Genomic DNA, 17,603 nt, shown 5'->3' with positions numbered 1-17,603 from the left:
TTTTCGCTCAACTAAAAGGAGCCATCAAAATGACGGTTTTTCAAATAAAAATTTCTCAAGCGGGTTAATGATCTAAAAAAAGAGGTAAGCGTGTTAACCATGGTTAAGGGGTGCAGTGTGGAGTAGTAGGTGAATTTGACCGGTCTGGGTTGGTGGGCGTTGGTTTAGTTTATTCATTCAGCGAAGAAAAAAAAGAAAGAAACGAGTAACAGTATAGCTTAGCATTTGTTGTTTTCGTTTCCCTCGCAACAATAATATAACCCCGTCATTCCCTCTACCCCATTTCATTTCATTTCGTTTCATTTCATTCATTTCATTTCCTTCTTCACCACACACAACACTTTCTCTCTCTGCTCCCAACTACTTCACACCTACCAGCATAGAAAACATACTCTTCCAATTCAATTCAATTCATTGTTTCTTCTTTCATCATCATCATCATCATCATCATGCAAGATTCAAGTTCTATGAAATTTTCACCACTGGATCTGATGTCAGCTATAATCAAAGGCAAATTTGATCCATCTAATGGAACAACACCTGCATCAATCATACTTGAGAATCGTGAATTCGTTATGCTATTAACAACTTCAATCGCCGTTCTCGTCGGTTGCGTCGTCGTTTTAATATGGCGCAGATCCAACGCTCAAAAATCTAAACCAATTGAAGTTCCTAAACGCATAATCGAGAAGCTTCCTGAACTTGATATCGATGACGGTAAAAAAAAGGTTACCGTCTTCTTCGGTACTCAAACCGGTACCGCCGAAGGTTTTGCTAAGGTAAACTATCATAATTAATTAACTACTAATAACTAATTAATTAAGTAATTAATTGTTCTTGTTTTAATTTGATCAGTTTTGAATTTAATTTCATTTTGCGTTTTCTCAACTTAACAGGCGATAGCGGAAGAAGCAAAAGCGCGTTATGAAAAAGCCACGTTTAGAGTAGTTGATATGGTACTGTTACTGTAACTTACTTTCTCTAATTTAGATTTTAATCATTTCTTGCTCTGTTTTTTTTTACGTCGTTTTTATCTATGTTTGGATTTGGATAATAGGATGATTATGCTGCTGATGACGATGAGTACGATGAAAAATTCAAAAAGGAATCAATGGCTCTTTTCTTTTTAGCTACGTAAGTGTTTATTTTGTTTGTACCTTATTTAAAAAAATATTATTATGTTCATCTTTGTGTGTGTGTTGTTCTTGTTGATAATTGTAATCTGTGGTGGTATGGATGTAGATATGGTGATGGTGAGCCAACTGATAATGCCGCGAGATTTTATAAATGGTTTACGGAGGTAAGTTTGATATAGATAGTTGCTTTGATATTGAGATTGTAATTATTAGTATTGCTATATATTGCTATTGTATCTTAACCGCGTGCATGACTGTGATTTCAGGAACATGAAGGAGGAGAAGATTCGTTTAAGAATCTTCAGTACGGTGTGTTTGGACTTGGGAATAGACAGTATGAGCATTTTAACAAGGTTTGCATTCAATTCCTTATACATTCTTGTGGTTTTCTAAGCTTTGACTATAATAATGGTGTTGCTGGTTGCTGTGCTTTATCTGAGTAGTATTTCATATCCATGTAATTCAATGCAGGTCGCAAAGGTAGTAGATGATATGCTTCTTGAGAGAGGTATATTCACCTTTATCACATTTGGTCCTTTTTATATGAATTTGATGCGAATTGTGGACTTCAATTTATAGTTTGGGAACATAGTTTAATATTTGGCTTGCAGGAAATCAGCTGTTCTAGGAATAAAATTTATCTTCAATTACGCAATTTTTTTTTTACCAACTTGTGTTTTTGACTTGCATGTATTCCATTTGTATGTTTTTTGTCACTTTTTTATGTATAATGCTGGGCACTGTTTGAAACTTCCAAGCATGTTCCATTGATTGAAAATCTTTCAAGTCAATACAATAAATGCATAGGAATCTCCCCCCCTTGCATTAACATTGGATCTGGATCTCACATGACATGTTATATTTTTAATGACCGCCCCACACACACATCTCTCTCTCTCCCATGACCCACGCATGAGAATCAATGATTGTTGTCCCAAAATTACTATAGGTCTTGCAAAAATGGTTAAGATGTGTTAGTTTTTACTTGCTAGTAATTCTCTTGATTCTCCATTTATAGTATAAATAGTAACTAGAAAACATTCTGAATGAAATGGCATATTATATGGATCATTTTCCCGTACAAATTTAGTTTTGCTGTCATTTAACATGGTTCTCATAAATCCTGGTGGCAAAAAAGTTCGTTTATTACAAAGCTGTAGAATAACTGTTGTCAACTTTTAATTGTTTTTTGATCTTATACAAGTTGATATATATTTGTATTATCAATCTAATTTGACCAATATTCTGCTATTTCAGGTGGGAAGCGTCTTGTCCCTGTGGGTCTAGGAGATGATGATCAATGCATAGAAGATGATTTTACTGCATGGTATGAAATCATTTAAGTGGATTTGAATATAGTGGATCAGAGATCTATTTCAATGCTGATGTTTCAAGCTCTTTCTCCTTCCATATGACTTGTATTCCAGGAAAGAAGAACTGTGGCCAGCATTGGATAATTTGCTAAGAGATGAGGATGATGCAACTGTGGCTACACCTTATACGGCTTCTGTTTTGGAGTACCGGGTTGTTATTCGTGATCCATTAGATGCCAATGTCGACGAAAAGAAGCTGCAAAATGGAAATGGCAATGCTGTTGTGGACGCTCAACATCCAGTCAGGTGCAGTATAGCAGTATATTATTTGGCAACTGGTTATGCCAAACTGTAATCTGACATGTATACTTACTACCCATGCAGGGCTAATGTGGCTGTGCGAAGGGAGCTTCATACTCCCGCATCAGATCGTTCTTGCACTCATTTAGAATTTGACATTTCAGGCACTGGAATTGCGTAAGTATTTGCATGTGGGAATATAAATGTTGTAACACAATTGTTTGTATAATAATGTAGCAACATTTTTTAAAATTCTTATGCATGTCATTTTTTTCTTTCTTTCTCACAGATATGAAACAGGGGACCATGTTGGTGTTTACTGTGAGAATTTATCTGACACTGTGGAAGAGGCAGAAAGGATACTAGGTTTGTCACCAGACACCTATTTCTCTGTCCATACCGACGACGAAGATGGGAAACCTCTCAGTGGAAGCTCCTTGCCTCCTCCTTTCCCACCCTGTACTTTAAGAACAGCACTTACTAAATATGCAGATGTTTTGAGTTCACCTAAAAAGGTGCTTCTTTTGAGTTTTGCTGTAACCATAATTTCAACCTTTATCAATTTATCTTGCTAACTTGTTGAGAGATTCACTTTGTTATCAATAATAATTTTTTTAATCTATTTTCTAGAGTGCCTTGCTTGCCTTAGCTGCTCATGCATCTGATCCATCTGAAGCCGATCGACTAAGGCATCTCGCCTCACCTGCTGGAAAGGTTGACATATTTTTTATTAGTTTATACCTTGAGGATTTAAATTAAATTTTTGTGCTCATGTTTCTCATTTGTATGTTAATTTGGTCTGCCTTCACAGGATGAGTATGCAGAGTGGGTAATTGCCTCTCAAAGAAGTCTTCTTGAGGTTATGGGTGAATTTCCATCAGCCAAACCTCCAATTGGTGTCTTTTTTGCATCAGTTGCTCCTCGTCTGCAGCCAAGATATTATTCAATCTCATCATCTCCAAGGTTAGTTCTGTTTTCTACTCTTGCATTTTTATTGGTGCATATGGGATTGTGGTGGCATGTAGAAGTAGGGAGAGGCTTGTGCCTGAATTTTTACTTGGAGAAGCTTTATAGCTCTTTGTTACTCACCCGTCTTATACCATGCAGTAAGAAAAAGAATTTGTGCATATATCTGTCAAATTGTTTGTTTTAGCAGTTTCATTACAAAACATTTTTGGTCAAACCATTTAACCCTGAATTTCCCTCAAGTTTTAAGTCTGGGCATATCTTCATTGGCATCAAAAGAGGAAATGTGGTTTTGTACTTACTGTCTGGATGTTTTCTAAATTTGCTCACAGGATGTCGCCATCCAGAATTCATGTCACCTGTGCATTAGTGCACGATAAAATGCCCACTGGACGGATTCATAAAGGGGTGTGCTCAACTTGGATGAAGGTATTTTATATTAGTGGTGATATAAATTTAGCCGGCAGGGTGTAGTTGATTTAAAAACTTCAAATCAGTTACACCCTGCCAGTTTTACATAGTTTAAGTGATCACAACTTAGGTTGTTTATTCTGTAATTTTGATGGCAATACTTTGTAATTTTATAGATCTTCCTATGTAGTTTTTTCAGTAAATATACTTTGATTGTGTATTCCTTCAGTTCAAAGCATTAATTTAACTTTTGTTTTGATGTTCAGAATTCTACTCCATTGGAGAAAAGTCAGGACTGTAGTTGGGCTCCTGTCTTTGTTAGGCAATCCAATTTCAGACTCCCAGCTGATAATAAAGTGCCTATAATTATGATAGGTCCTGGCACTGGGTTGGCTCCTTTCAGAGGTTTCTTGCAGGTTTGCATCAACATCTTTGATGTTCGATTTATTAGTTCTCTTTTCCACCCAACTATATGCCAATTATTCACGTGTGTTTTTTTTTTTTTTTTAATACTTCAGGAAAGATTAGCTCTGAAAGAAGAAGGAGCTGAACTGGGCCCCTCTGTTCTTTTCTTTGGATGTAGGAACCGTCAAGTGGTAAGTTATCTGTCCTCCATGTAGATTTATGACTTTAAGGGACCAAGTAATGTGTTTTTGTCTGTGTGAGAAGGGTAACATATTTTATATTGGATTACTAATTTTTTTAAAATATTTTTTATTGAAGGACTATATCTACGAAGATGAATTGAACCATTTTGTTAATGGTGGCGCACTTTCCGAGCTCATTGTTGCCTTCTCACGAGAGGGGCCTACAAAGGAATATGTGCAACATAAAATGATGGAGAAGGTGCCTACTTTTTCTCTTAACACTTATAATTGCCAATTTACAATTTAGGCCTTCTCTTAAATCTTAATTAACACTTTCCTCTCTGCAGGCTTCCGATATTTGGAACATGATATCTCAGGGAGCTTACGTTTATGTGTGTGGTGATGCCAAGGGTATGGCTAGGGATGTACACCGCACTCTGCACACAATTTTGCAAGAGCAGGTAAATATCTTGTTTATAATAAACGATCTTGAGTTACCTTGTGCTGTGTCTATTTGTAATCTCTGATTACTTTTCATGTTGTGTTTGCCTTCCTAATCTCCACCATACATTAATTTTCTTTTAAGTTCTATTGCTTATTGTTATGTTGAATTCAGTAGCCAACTAATTAAGTTCTTATACTTGTAAATCTTTAGGGCTCTTTGGACAATTCCAAGACTGAGAGCATGGTTAAGAACCTACAAATGACTGGCAGATATCTGCGTGATGTATGGTGATGATGAACTGGGGTTTATTTACGATAAAACGCCCGTAAAGACTAGTAGTGGGTAGAAGACAAGATATATTGGAAGGACCTTATTTGTTCCCTTCAATTGAATGCCCTCAAAAGAGGGAGAAGGGGTTACTTCTGCATGTTACATCACACACACGTCGTCAACAATTCCTATGATTCTTTTTCACTATTTTCAAATGGATTCTTTTTTGTTCGTGTAACTTTGTTTATACATAGATTATGTATTTTAGCTTTCTTGTATGTATTGTATGAACCTAAAAGGAGGGTTCCGAGACGCAGACATTCCTTGTATTGTATAACTTATAATAAATTTGTTAGCAGAAAAATATATTATTTCTGCTAGTACGATTATTAAATTTTGATATCCCAATGTGCAACATTCTTCCTCAATGAATGATAACTGGATTGGATTATAACCATAATTAAATTTAGAGTGAAGATTCGTTTTGATCCTTCACAAACTAGTCAAGACACGTAAGGGCTTTAACCATATTTTGGCTCGTGATCAATCCATGAATACCAATAGAAATAAATAGGCACTCAAAATAAATACATGTTCGAGCATAATGACCAATTCTTAATTTTGATTCATTTAATAGGAACAATTCAAAAAAATCATACTAGTCCCTATTTTATAATTATTACTCGGTGACAATTTGTTCTCAATATAAAAAAATGCCAGAGAATAAATTGACCCGTAAAAATTTTGTTAAGAGATCAAAACGGATGATCACTCTTAATTATAGTGTTAGCCGTAGGGGTGTACACGTGGGTCGGATTGGGTTGGGTTTGACCAAAACCAAAATCCGAACCACATAGGATACTTCGGATTGGGTCGAGGAAAATAACCACCCGTTATAACATTGGGCCGGGTTGGGTAAATCCACTAATTTCCGGGTTGGATTGGATTGGGTAGTGGATTACCAAAATTATTTTTCTATTTTTTTATATTAAATATTTAAATGTCGAATCATCATGTTTTTTAATAAAAATAGCTCAACCATTGTATTTTATTGAAAAATAGTGTAATCTTTTTCACTATAAAAAATAATCACCTATTTTTCGTGTAAACCCACTAATTCACGGGTTAGATAGTTTGCTACCCAAATAATTTTTTTTGCTTTTTTTAATATCAAATGACTAAATGATGAATTATAATATACGTTTATGAAAATTATTCAAGCTTCTCATTTTATTTTTTAAATAGTGCAATAAATTATCATATTTGTTTATGAAAATTATTCAATCTTTCTATTTTCTTAAAAAATAGTATAACTTATTTTTAATATAAAAATATTTAATGATCAAATGAAAAAATCTTTAGTATCTTCATAAAAAATATTTTAAAAAATATAGCACTAGTGGGTAAGTGGGTTTTTTGGGTTGGGTCTGGTTTTACCCGGAACCTGACTTTTTTTATGAGTTTTTCATTTTTGCAATCCGTATCCACCCACTTGCCCAACCCAACCCATTTTTTTAGGTTGGATTGGGTGGGTTTGACCGGGTCAACCGGATTTGCCCAATCCATGTACACCCCTAGTTAGCCGCAGTTGTAATGATGACAATAATTAATTACTATAGGTGATGCCGCAATGAGCGATGGACATGCATTCTTATTCAAGCTTAGTTCAGCAAACTCATCAATTTCTTTAACCTTCTTTGTCATGAATTTATCATGATACAAACAAAGTCAATTCATTTTTATACAAAAATCTTACTTGCTGTTTGTGACAATGACCCATACCGCTTCCGCTCTGTAAGCTCGGACCCGGTCATATTAAAGGCTACTCTAATAATTTGTCTTTGTTGTGTCTGCTGTCTGGGATAGACTTCAAAGCATCGTCTGAACCGACCTAAATTAAAAGTAAATTAATTGAAAAAACTTAAAAATTGTACGAAATTGAATGTCTTTTATACTTTTGGATGTCCTTTGTAAAAACTGTTAGATCGGATACAATTTAAACTGAACCAACATTGTAAAAACTGTTAGATCAGATACAATCTTAACATAAATACTGTATTTTTAAAACAACATTTGTAATGATGCTGTGAGAGTATAACATTTACTGTTATAGTGGTGATCATGCTGTTATCACATTGAAAGCTAAGCTGCATAAAGTGCTAGAGGATTCTTGAAGTATGAAGACACTAAACTTCAACACCAAAATTATTGAAATCGATATATCGTGTCCCACATGAGTGGAGTACACAAGCACACGTGCAAAAAGTTTCAGCCGCAGAAAAGACAAAGGTGAGAGTATTTCTGGTATGATTTCTTTTTCTTGTCTTTCTGGTTGATTTCCTATTACGTGACATTCATGTGTTTTTAGGTAGTTTATTTTCTGTCCTGTATATTTACTTGATACAAATTTAAAAAACTAGAGAAAAACAAACCCATCAAACTAAAATTGGCTAGCACAAATATTCACCTCACAATAAGTATGCATAGTAAAAAACAAATCATATTACAGATTTAAGTTAAGACAGTTCTTTCAATTATTATTAGTTAAAGCAGACATGACAAGATGACATCCACACTCAAGGCATAAGTTGTTTCACCCTTTTAAAGAGGCATATTCAATAGACATCATATCACCAATTAATTGTGCGTGTAATGCGCAGGCAACTCCCACATGACCTGCAAAATGCCTTATGCGGTTTGCTTAAGAGTCACTGAAAATACCACCACACACTACTATACCTGGTGCACCTTTAGCCGCTCTGGTTGAGTTGCATTTTATCCAGTTTTACAACAGATGTTTCCAATCCACCTTCCTTATAGAGGGAGTTCGCCTCCGGTGATTCACAACAACTAAAGCTTTCAAAATCATAAACTTTGAAAGTGCGGATGACATTAACCCTTTACTCGGGTTGCCAGATAAAACTATATTAGCCTGTACTATGGTAATTGCATTTGCAACGCATATGCTCTTATTGTCTAAGCAAGCCTTGTTTCTACATTACCAAAATACCTATGACAAAAATGTCAATCAAACTCAAGACCACTCTTATCACTTCACTCATTATAACTCCACACTAAACTCTTCAATATTTCAAACTGAATCAACATATGGTAATAAGCAATCAACAATCATTTCACATGCAAGGATAGATGGGAGGTTTGAATTGAGGCAATTTTCTAGAAGGGAATTTTGGTGGGCATGCTTTGATTATATGATGGGGGAACCAATTGTGAGGATCAGTTAGTACACAGTTGTACTGGTGGATGGTCCCGCTGATATGCCTAATTTTATTTATTGCTGATTGAATGAGAATTCATTAGCCTTCGCCAGGCTACATTTGTTTTTTCTACACCTATTTGTAACAACCACAAACTCCATGTACATGCTATTTAGAGTTTAAACATCAGATTTCCAGTGAATTGCGTCATTTAATTTGAACAGTTTTAACATCTACACCCCATTGTTGAGGGTATCATTGATTCAAATCTCTACACATAACTACACAAGAAAAACACATGCATTTAATTGAAGATACAAAAACAGTAAATAAATTGACAGTTATCAGTTTTTTTTTTCATTCTAGTCTTCAGCAGCATCTTCAATTTCTTCATCCTCTGGTACTCCGCGAAGATAGAGAACATTGTTGCATCTACAAATATAAACAATGAAATAAGATTTGACTATCATATATGACAAATGCAAGAACACTATTTTATTTTATTAAAAGGAAAAAATATGCAAACAATAGACTCAAAAAGTAATCCACATATTGCCTTCTAATGTAATGTAATAGGCAATAGCCATACGTTTTGACCATGTCCAGAAATATAACACTATTGTCATACCCTTTTAGCCAAAAAGGTTATTTACATCACAAGACATACAAGACAACTATACATTCTGAATTTATGACATGAATTTCAACATAACATAACTAGATCACAACATAACTATATCAAACTCTTGGTCACAGGCGGAGTCTCAAATTCAATATTGGGGGGATCAAGTCCACAAAGTACAGAATTAGAAAAATAAATTCCTTATATAATTCACTAACATGCTAGCCATATAAAATTTAAGCCTAAAAAACTAGAAGTGTAGAATTAGAAAATAATAATGTGGCATGTAAATGCGACACACATGACACAGACCTACTTATTACAACTTAGAATAGTGTACATGAACAAATTACTCTTTTACGGGTCTTCCAGTTGGACAATTTCTTTTCAGGTATGACAGTTCCCACATGTTTTTTATATGTTATCGATTGCCATACTATAGTTTTTATTCATATCAATATCAACGTATGTATATTAATGTTGAGTAACTAAAATGGTTGGCCATGGTTCCATTGAGCCACCCCCTATTTTTTGGAAAAAAACTACTGGTAGAAAAAACTACTCCAGGCTATAGTTATAACATTAGACAGACACCAGCCCCACCACCATCGATGTTAACAAACGACGTGTTTTCACCGCTGCAATTAAAACACCTAAAAGCCACATTCAGCCCCTAGACTTATAACATTGACCTAATTAACATGACAGAAAGCAGCATGTTCAACCATTATGTATAGCTGTGTACTCTCTACCTGCAAGCTCCTTCAGACCGCATTCGGCATTCTGCCACCCTTACAAGTCACAAAACCCACTTACATTCACTCTCACAAAAATCATAACTCCAAACTTCACTTTTCATAAGTAACTTACTTGCTAGTAACTGTATATTTGTGAGTACATAGTGACTGTCATCTCCAAACACAAATTCACCTAACTTCTTTTTCTTTCTTTTTACTTATCTGGCTAAGCTTTTTATTTTACCTACATATGTACATAGTGGACAGTGATAAAAGGCACAACAGATTTTTTACACATGTATATATTCAGATATCATATCTTAATAATATCTCCTTTGCTATAGTAGTTTTGAAAATATTCCATCAATATAAATTTGGTGAGATGTAATTGATTGTACAGTTATAACATTTTAAAAATTCACCAAGTAAACTCTAAAGAAATACCATATTTAAGGACACTTTTTAAAAATAGAACCCATTTAACACATGACATGATGAGAATCGCGGAGTGGTAAGAACAAAACAAGAGTTAGAATGGTGGAGGTGGTGGAAAGACGCCACAATCGGGGTGGAAAACTGATTGATAAGCCAAATGAAAACCGTGGCATGACCTTTAATATGGAAATCTTGTGCTTTTCTCAAACTATTGAAGTGTGATCTTATTGTTCCAATTAATTTCATAACCATAACATTTCAATTGGCCTTTCAAATAATGATATTTAGATGACCAATTACTCAAGAAAAATCTTAATAATCCTTCCATGCACGAAATTAATTCTTCTTGTAAAGAGAGGTCATATTAGGATCACATCATGACAGCTACATGGTAAAAAACCAATCAAATCTCCCTCCATTATGCATGCAATTCACCCTTTAGAAACTCACTAATTATATGTATTATCTCAAGTTTTCACATTCATTGTGGCTTAACTTTTGCCCCTCAGAAAACTAAGTACCATTCATCTCTATAAAGTATAAACCCACAAATACATATATACAAACACACTCTTGTGTTTCACTTATACTGTATACTGTTTAACTAAAAACACAGTCAATATTTCCATATCTTGTTACTAAAACAAAACTAATATTCATGGCATAAAAAGCATGAATAGGTAAAAAGAAAAAACCATATTGAGAATTCATGTGTGTATTTCCTGGCTAAACACAAAAAACACTAGCAAATACAATAGTTAAGATGCAAGTTACCTGATTAAAATCTCTCCCAAGTTTCCAGTGAAATTTCCCTCAATGTACTCTTCAGTGTTGGCCAACTACACGAAAGTTCACAAATATTAAAAAAAACAGTTATACTAGTTCTTATAGCAGCAAAGCCAAAGAAGCACAAGAAAAAAAAAATTGTCATAACAGACACCAATGAATGACTGTATCTAAAATTGTACCTGCAAGTTCATATAGGAATCAACTGAAACAAGATAACCTACAAAATAAAAACAAAAAACACAATGAGTAACACATTAGTTAACAAATACTTCAACAAATAAACATTGAAATGAAACATGTAATTGTTAAAGGAGCTACCTTTGTACTCCATTCCCCATTTTAGTTTGACAATAACATGCTTCCCAGTCAAATTGTTCAAAAAAGGCTTGGGATTAACAGGTATAGTCTGCAAAACATGAATTACCAAAATAATGAACAATAAATCAGATTGTAAGAAATTTCCATACAATAATAATTCATAAATTTAGTTCGATTCCTCCATTATTTTTCGTAGAGAAATTGCCGAATAAAGGATTATAGGTTAATCGATTTCATAGAAGATAATGATGATGATGATGATGATGATGGAAGGAGAAAGATACTTACGGCCATTGTAGAACGGTACGAAAATGGAGACGCTGGAACGGTGATTCTTCTTCTCTCTGTTTGAGCTTGGTGGAAATTAGGGTTGTTTTGTTAACAAATTTGAAATTAGGGTTTTGTCACTCAAGAAACTTGGGATTGGATCTCATTGTTTTTGGGTAATCCAGTCCAATGGCCCACTAAGGGAAATCTGGCCCATTGTTTGTTAATTGAGTTTGATGATTGCTATTCCCGCCCCACTAAGCTCAGAACGGACAAACTACACTACCAACCGGGCAATCGGATGTGAGTACTAGTACTTACCACCAGAAGCTAGATTTATTTATTGTTTACAACATAATAAATATTAAAGCTAAGGAAAAAAAAACACTTAGGTGAGTCTCTTTTAGCTTAATAAAGATTCCGAGTTCAATCATTTGCTTGAGCATACAACAATATTTTTTTTGAAGAAGCACATACAACAATATTAAAACTGTTAGAGAGAATTTGTCACGAATTTCACAAGGCTCGATGAATTAACCTCTAAAAATTGCACGTGAAGGATATCTAGTTTGCAAAAAAAAAAAAAAAACTATACATATTAGGAGATTTAAGAATTTTTTTTAACAGTATATAATTAAGGTTAATAACTTAATACTAACAAAGTCATTAATATATTAATATTTATCTATAAAAAGTTGAACTGAAGCTTGAATTTGTTAATAGATCATTAGATTGTTGAATGCTATGTGACAATTTGTATCCGCAAAAAGTAACTCAATCAACAAAAATAATTTCTCATTAAAGATGCTCTTATGTGCCATTTTAGACGCTCAATATTTCTTCAAACTATGACATTTGCTCTTGGGAGAGGTTGTAGTAGTATTAGTATATGAACGCTTGCCTTTCACACAACCCTAATAATGTAGTGTCTTTGGAGAGACAAATGACACAAACTCCATACAATATCGAATCCCAAAGTGAGGAAATTTATGATTCCAAGTTGTTGCACAAATGTCACTTGAGTTGTTGATAAAGCCAATTGCCACCTGCGGTAGTTTTCACCACATTACGTCTCTTCATGGGTTTGGATTACACGCAGTAATTGCGTCATACAATTACAACTCCTGACTGTCCAATTTGCAAATAACATTTGAGATTGTTTACAGTTAATTTTATTATGTGAAATCTGAGTTGTCCAATGTTAGATCAATGATCTAGATTTGACATTTTGTGAATCTGCGTACTATTTCTACAACAACAGATCCCGGTCCTCTCTTCATCTCATTCATAAAAAATATAAAACAATTAGAATTTTCACTTTATTTTGCATACTTGCTATCATTTCATTATTTCGATTCATTCTACTTTATTTTATTTTAAGTATACATATGATATGCGCAATTTAAAGATATTTTACAATGTACTAGACTACTAAGTGATTTAGATAATATACATATAAAAAAGAGAGGAAGGAGTATCTTTTAAGAAACTTATGACATTTTTCCTCAACAAGAAAAAAAAAAAAAAAACTTATGACAGTGGATACATTTCTTGATTCATGCACAAAAACCTTAAACTACTTTTTATTCTAAGCTTTGCCTTATCCTTCATAAGGACATTAGTGTTGTATTGCCTTTTCAAGGGATAACATGTGCAGCCAGTGAGTTAATTATAATTAGCAGCTTAAACACAAAATTTCATTGAATTAATTGCATTTGTTTACCAAATGGTTTCGATAAACGGTGTCACTTTTTTAGCTATACATGCGTTGTGGTGAAGTTTAAAGGCAATTCCAGCTTGTTTTGCTAAAAGCTAGCTTGAGGTGATTTAAAATATATTAAATGAAATCGTACTTTTTCTTGTTTAACTGCAATTAAGGTCAACATAATCCAACTTATCCTTGAAACTAGGCCCTGCCCACTTTGAGTTGAAATAGTTACCCTTGAAGACAACACTATGTGAACCAGTTAAGCTAAAACCGGCCGTCATAAATAAATACCCTAGATTGTTATAGTCACAATTGTTTTCAAAACAATATATGACATGATTGTTAAAAATAAGTTATTAAACTATTCCTAAAACGAATTGTTCAGGAGAACCCGAGTTTGATCCCTAATGCGAACAATTCCTTATAGTAACTATTTCAGGTCGAACTATAGATTACCGGAACACCTTCCCCTAAGAACCACTTGATCAATTTATGGTTGTAATTTTTTTTTTAAAACTCTGGTTATTAGAAAAAGGATCCCGATATTTTAGAGTTTGACCGCAAGATAAATAAAATTTGTCTAAGAATTGTTTTCATGAGCAATCCAATTCGGGTTTTCCCATACAATTCATTTTAGAAAAATTCATTAATCATTTTAGCTCAATATCTCGGCCAAGAATTCATGGCTGTAATGTAATTTTAGTGATGGAGCAAACAAAATAGACACATCACACTCATACTGCACTTGGGTTTCTAAATGCTGCAAACCTTTCGGCGACTGCAGCGCGGTCTTCTCCGTTGCTCATGCAAACTGCAATTTTCAAGATTGTTTTAAGCTTTCTTTAGTGTAATCTCGTGTGTGCATACCTAACCTTGCTTTCTTTACAAGCATTAGACAATTCAATTTCGTGTCCATCCCCATGAAAATTATATTGTACTAATTCATCTCGACAATAGGACCTATCATAAATTTAAATGCAACTCTTTGATGACGTTTAAAGTAATCACTGCTACTATTTTTTTTTTTAAGATAATCACTTTCACATAGGCATAGCTAAAGAAAAACAATAAATAATATGTATAGCAATTTTATAAATTGTCTCTAACAATTCTGATAAATACATGATGCAATACTATGTCAATATGAAATACTAAAGAAATTTAATTATAAAAATACATACTAAAGAAACTCAAAGGTACACAACATTTAGTAAATGAAATTTTCGTGAATGATGAATTTGAAAAATATTTTACAGAATCGGCAACTAAATTGAAGTGTTCATATTCTCCGATTTTAAGTTTTAAAATGAGAGTGTGTTACAAACAAAGACCATTTTAATCGGTTGTCAACAATATCTTTAATGGTCACCATGTCAAAATATATATATATTAATGGACATGTCATTATCATTAACATAATAATTGTTCTGATGCACCAAAATAGTCTCACATCGTTTGGTAATCGAGGCTAAGAGTAGTTTATATACATGCAACACTCAAACACGATTAACTTCAAAGCGGATAATCTTTCGAAAATGTGGACTTGAGATCGGATCGAAATAGTAACGACACTCACAAAATGGTGACTTTGATTAGTGTTTTGCAAAATTGAAAACCAAATTAAAATATGGGTCATACTAACTAGTGCCGCTCAGATATCCACCAAACATTTTCCCATTAAATATGTTGAAAAAGGAAAACTAAGCCACGAAAGTGGAGTGGGTTCTATCTGACCACTCCCGACATTTGTGCTTACTACATGTACATTTTCATTTCTCAACATCAAATAAACACACACACACACACACATAGTTATATACTTATATATGCACCATCAAAGATAGTGCCCCAGGAACCCCACAAACAAACCTTTTATAGTTTTGATCGATTTTTCTACCTATAATTAGATTCAAAATAAAAAAAAACTATAGCCTTAATTAGTTACACCCAATTACCATTTGCACTAGTACTCTTGTCTTGTGTACACACATACTTCCTCTTTCATTAGAGCTTAATTTGCACAACTATATATACATGATGAATAGCTTTGACCCCCAAAGATGGCAACAAGATCATAGAAGACACAAAAATATCATAGGTGCATCATCATCATCTTCAAATAATTCTTCTAATATGGGAAAGTACAATAAACTTATGTTTGAGGATGATGATCTTGTGTCCACTGTAGTTCCTGCTGTTACAGTTGTGTTGGAGGGTCGTTCGATCGGCCAACGCATCAGCCTTCATAACCATGGTAGTTACCAAAGTTTCGCCAAGGCTCTCCGCCATATGTTTGTCGACTGCACGGACGATGACCGCGCCAATGATCATCTTGATCTCTCTAATGCCATTCCTGGTCATCTTATTGCCTATGAAGACATGGAGAATGATCTTCTTCTTGCTGGTGATCTTACCTGGAAGTAAGGATCTTGCTCAACTCTCAATTTTATATAAGCATTTCCTTTTTCTAAGCATATAAACATTTCCCTAATTTTATATAAAATTATTTATCTTTTTCATATAATTAATATTTTTAATTATTTATTATCTTTTTCCTCTTATTTATCTTTCTGATAAATAATTAAAGATATTAAATGATGCATTCGGCAAAAATAAACATTTTATTCTTCTGTAAAAGTGACAGTTAATAAAGAACTAAACGAGTCTTCAAAAAAAAAAATAAAGAACTAAATGAATAACTATCCTATTACTAATCATATTATGAGATTTTTATTTGTTTGTATAGAAATGCTGAGAATTGAACATATTAAAATTGAAACAGTATACAACATAAAATTGGAAATTTTGAATTCTCTAATTTTTACGTTTCTAATATAAAACAAGTACATTTGAGATGGATTTTCTATTTTTCTGTCTCTAAATTTTTTGTTTATTCAATTTTTCCAATAATTAATTAGTCTATAATTAAGTTTTTTTCCTTCTTATATTCTGATGTGTTATGCACTATTTGCATTTTATATTAATAGAGATTTTGTACGTGTGGCAAAGAGAATAAGGATACTTCCGGCAAAGGGGAACTCAAGGAAAGGTACAACAAGTACAAGAGAGGCATAAGCTATGCTAACACATCAAAACCTGAAAGCTAGATGCACGGTTAATCATAATAATTTTTGGGATGTTAATTTATTTTTTACTTTATGAAATAGTACCGGATGAAGTTAAATCAAAATAAATTGGTTTTATTATATGAGAATGCTAGCAAGAAATGCTGGTTAATTAATCCAATTGAAAGTACATGTAAATCTATGTTTTGCTTTGTATGAATAAAAGAACGCATTATCCACCAATGTATTAGTTCTAAGTGGAAAGAAACTCGGATTTTTTTAGTAAATGGGTTAGAAATTTGATCTCTAATTTTTGTGTATGAAATATTGTATCCGTAATATCATAACCAAAAAGGACCCATTTTCCCAACATGCGTTTTCTTTGATTATGTTTCCCTAATCTTTCAATCTCATAATGAGTGATTCATTTGTAACAAGAATTTGTCCTAAAATAAATGATATATTTCAATTTTAAATATCTTTTTTATTATATTTTTCTAATCCTACCGTCTAATTAATGATATTTTATGTATATACAATAAAGAAACATGAATAAATTGATAGATAAGCAAGAAAGCGAGTGAAACTAAATAATTAACGAGAAAAAATCATGCAATACTCTTTAAAATATATCCACAGCCTTTTCAAGTTTATGTACTTATTATGACCACTCTTTTTTAAGTTTATGGTCCAATATTGATTATCAGAAGGGAAAAAAAGATAATGGTCCAATATGCATGTCATTAAAATAACAACATGCACTAAACTTTCATAGACGTGCTCCCTTTCTAGTTGCGGTGCACATAATTAAGGAATGATTAGGTCTTAGGATTTGACATTTTTACATTTCACTGAAGTCCTCCACCTATATATTGACAAAACAATAGTTAATTCTGCTTTGAACTTTGAAGTTTTAACATGACAAATAAAAAGGAACAAATAACTTTTTAAAAAATGAAACTTAAAAACCAACTTTTTAAAGCAATTAAAAGTAGTAGCTTTTTATTAAAAAGTTA

At 33.2% G+C, this 17,603-nt stretch overlaps 3 protein-coding genes across 4 annotated transcripts; 2 read left to right on the top strand and 1 right to left on the bottom strand.

The window, feature by feature from the left end:
• The first annotated feature begins 286 nt into the window (after positions 1 to 286).
• On the top strand, positions 287 to 5,822 carry LOC123908301 (NADPH--cytochrome P450 reductase). Of its 2 annotated transcripts, XM_045958906.1 has the most exons (18): positions 287 to 779; positions 897 to 956; positions 1,058 to 1,134; positions 1,243 to 1,300; positions 1,403 to 1,489; positions 1,608 to 1,644; positions 2,394 to 2,463; positions 2,564 to 2,755; positions 2,834 to 2,926; positions 3,039 to 3,264; positions 3,380 to 3,463; positions 3,561 to 3,712; positions 4,048 to 4,144; positions 4,393 to 4,542; positions 4,645 to 4,722; positions 4,850 to 4,972; positions 5,061 to 5,174; positions 5,369 to 5,822. In XM_045958906.1, the coding sequence occupies exons 1-18, from the start codon at positions 450 to 452 to the stop codon at positions 5,447 to 5,449; spliced, it is 2,109 nt and encodes a 702-aa protein (XP_045814862.1). In that variant the 5' UTR covers positions 287 to 449; the 3' UTR covers positions 5,450 to 5,822. The 2 variants fall into 2 exon arrangements, with proteins under 2 accessions (XP_045814862.1, XP_045814861.1); XM_045958905.1 differs by having other exon boundaries at positions 414 to 779; positions 4,393 to 4,722.
• A 3,015-nt stretch (positions 5,823 to 8,837) lies between these two features.
• Positions 8,838 to 11,992, bottom strand: LOC123911312 (probable small nuclear ribonucleoprotein F). The gene is made up of 5 exons (XM_045962715.1): positions 11,836 to 11,992; positions 11,548 to 11,635; positions 11,409 to 11,446; positions 11,215 to 11,279; positions 8,838 to 9,078 (listed from the first exon to the last, which is right to left on the bottom strand). The coding sequence occupies exons 1-5, from the start codon at positions 11,839 to 11,841 to the stop codon at positions 9,009 to 9,011; spliced, it is 267 nt and encodes an 88-aa protein (XP_045818671.1). The 5' UTR covers positions 11,842 to 11,992; the 3' UTR covers positions 8,838 to 9,008.
• Positions 11,993 to 15,284: 3,292 nt separating this feature from the next.
• On the top strand, positions 15,285 to 16,830 carry LOC123909102 (auxin-responsive protein IAA33). Its single transcript, XM_045959878.1, has 2 exons — positions 15,285 to 15,942; positions 16,510 to 16,830. Exons 1-2 carry the CDS (start codon positions 15,557 to 15,559, stop codon positions 16,595 to 16,597), a joined length of 474 nt encoding a protein of 157 aa, XP_045815834.1. The 5' UTR covers positions 15,285 to 15,556; the 3' UTR covers positions 16,598 to 16,830.
• Positions 16,831 to 17,603: the final 773 nt, after the last annotated feature.

This window comes from Trifolium pratense, linkage group LG2 (genome assembly GCF_020283565.1).
Source record: "Trifolium pratense cultivar HEN17-A07 linkage group LG2, ARS_RC_1.1, whole genome shotgun sequence".
Classification (NCBI taxonomy): Eukaryota; Viridiplantae; Streptophyta; class Magnoliopsida; order Fabales; family Fabaceae; genus Trifolium; species Trifolium pratense.
The sequence above is the reverse complement of the archived record's forward strand: the minus strand, read 5'-3'. Positions and strand labels throughout refer to the sequence as shown.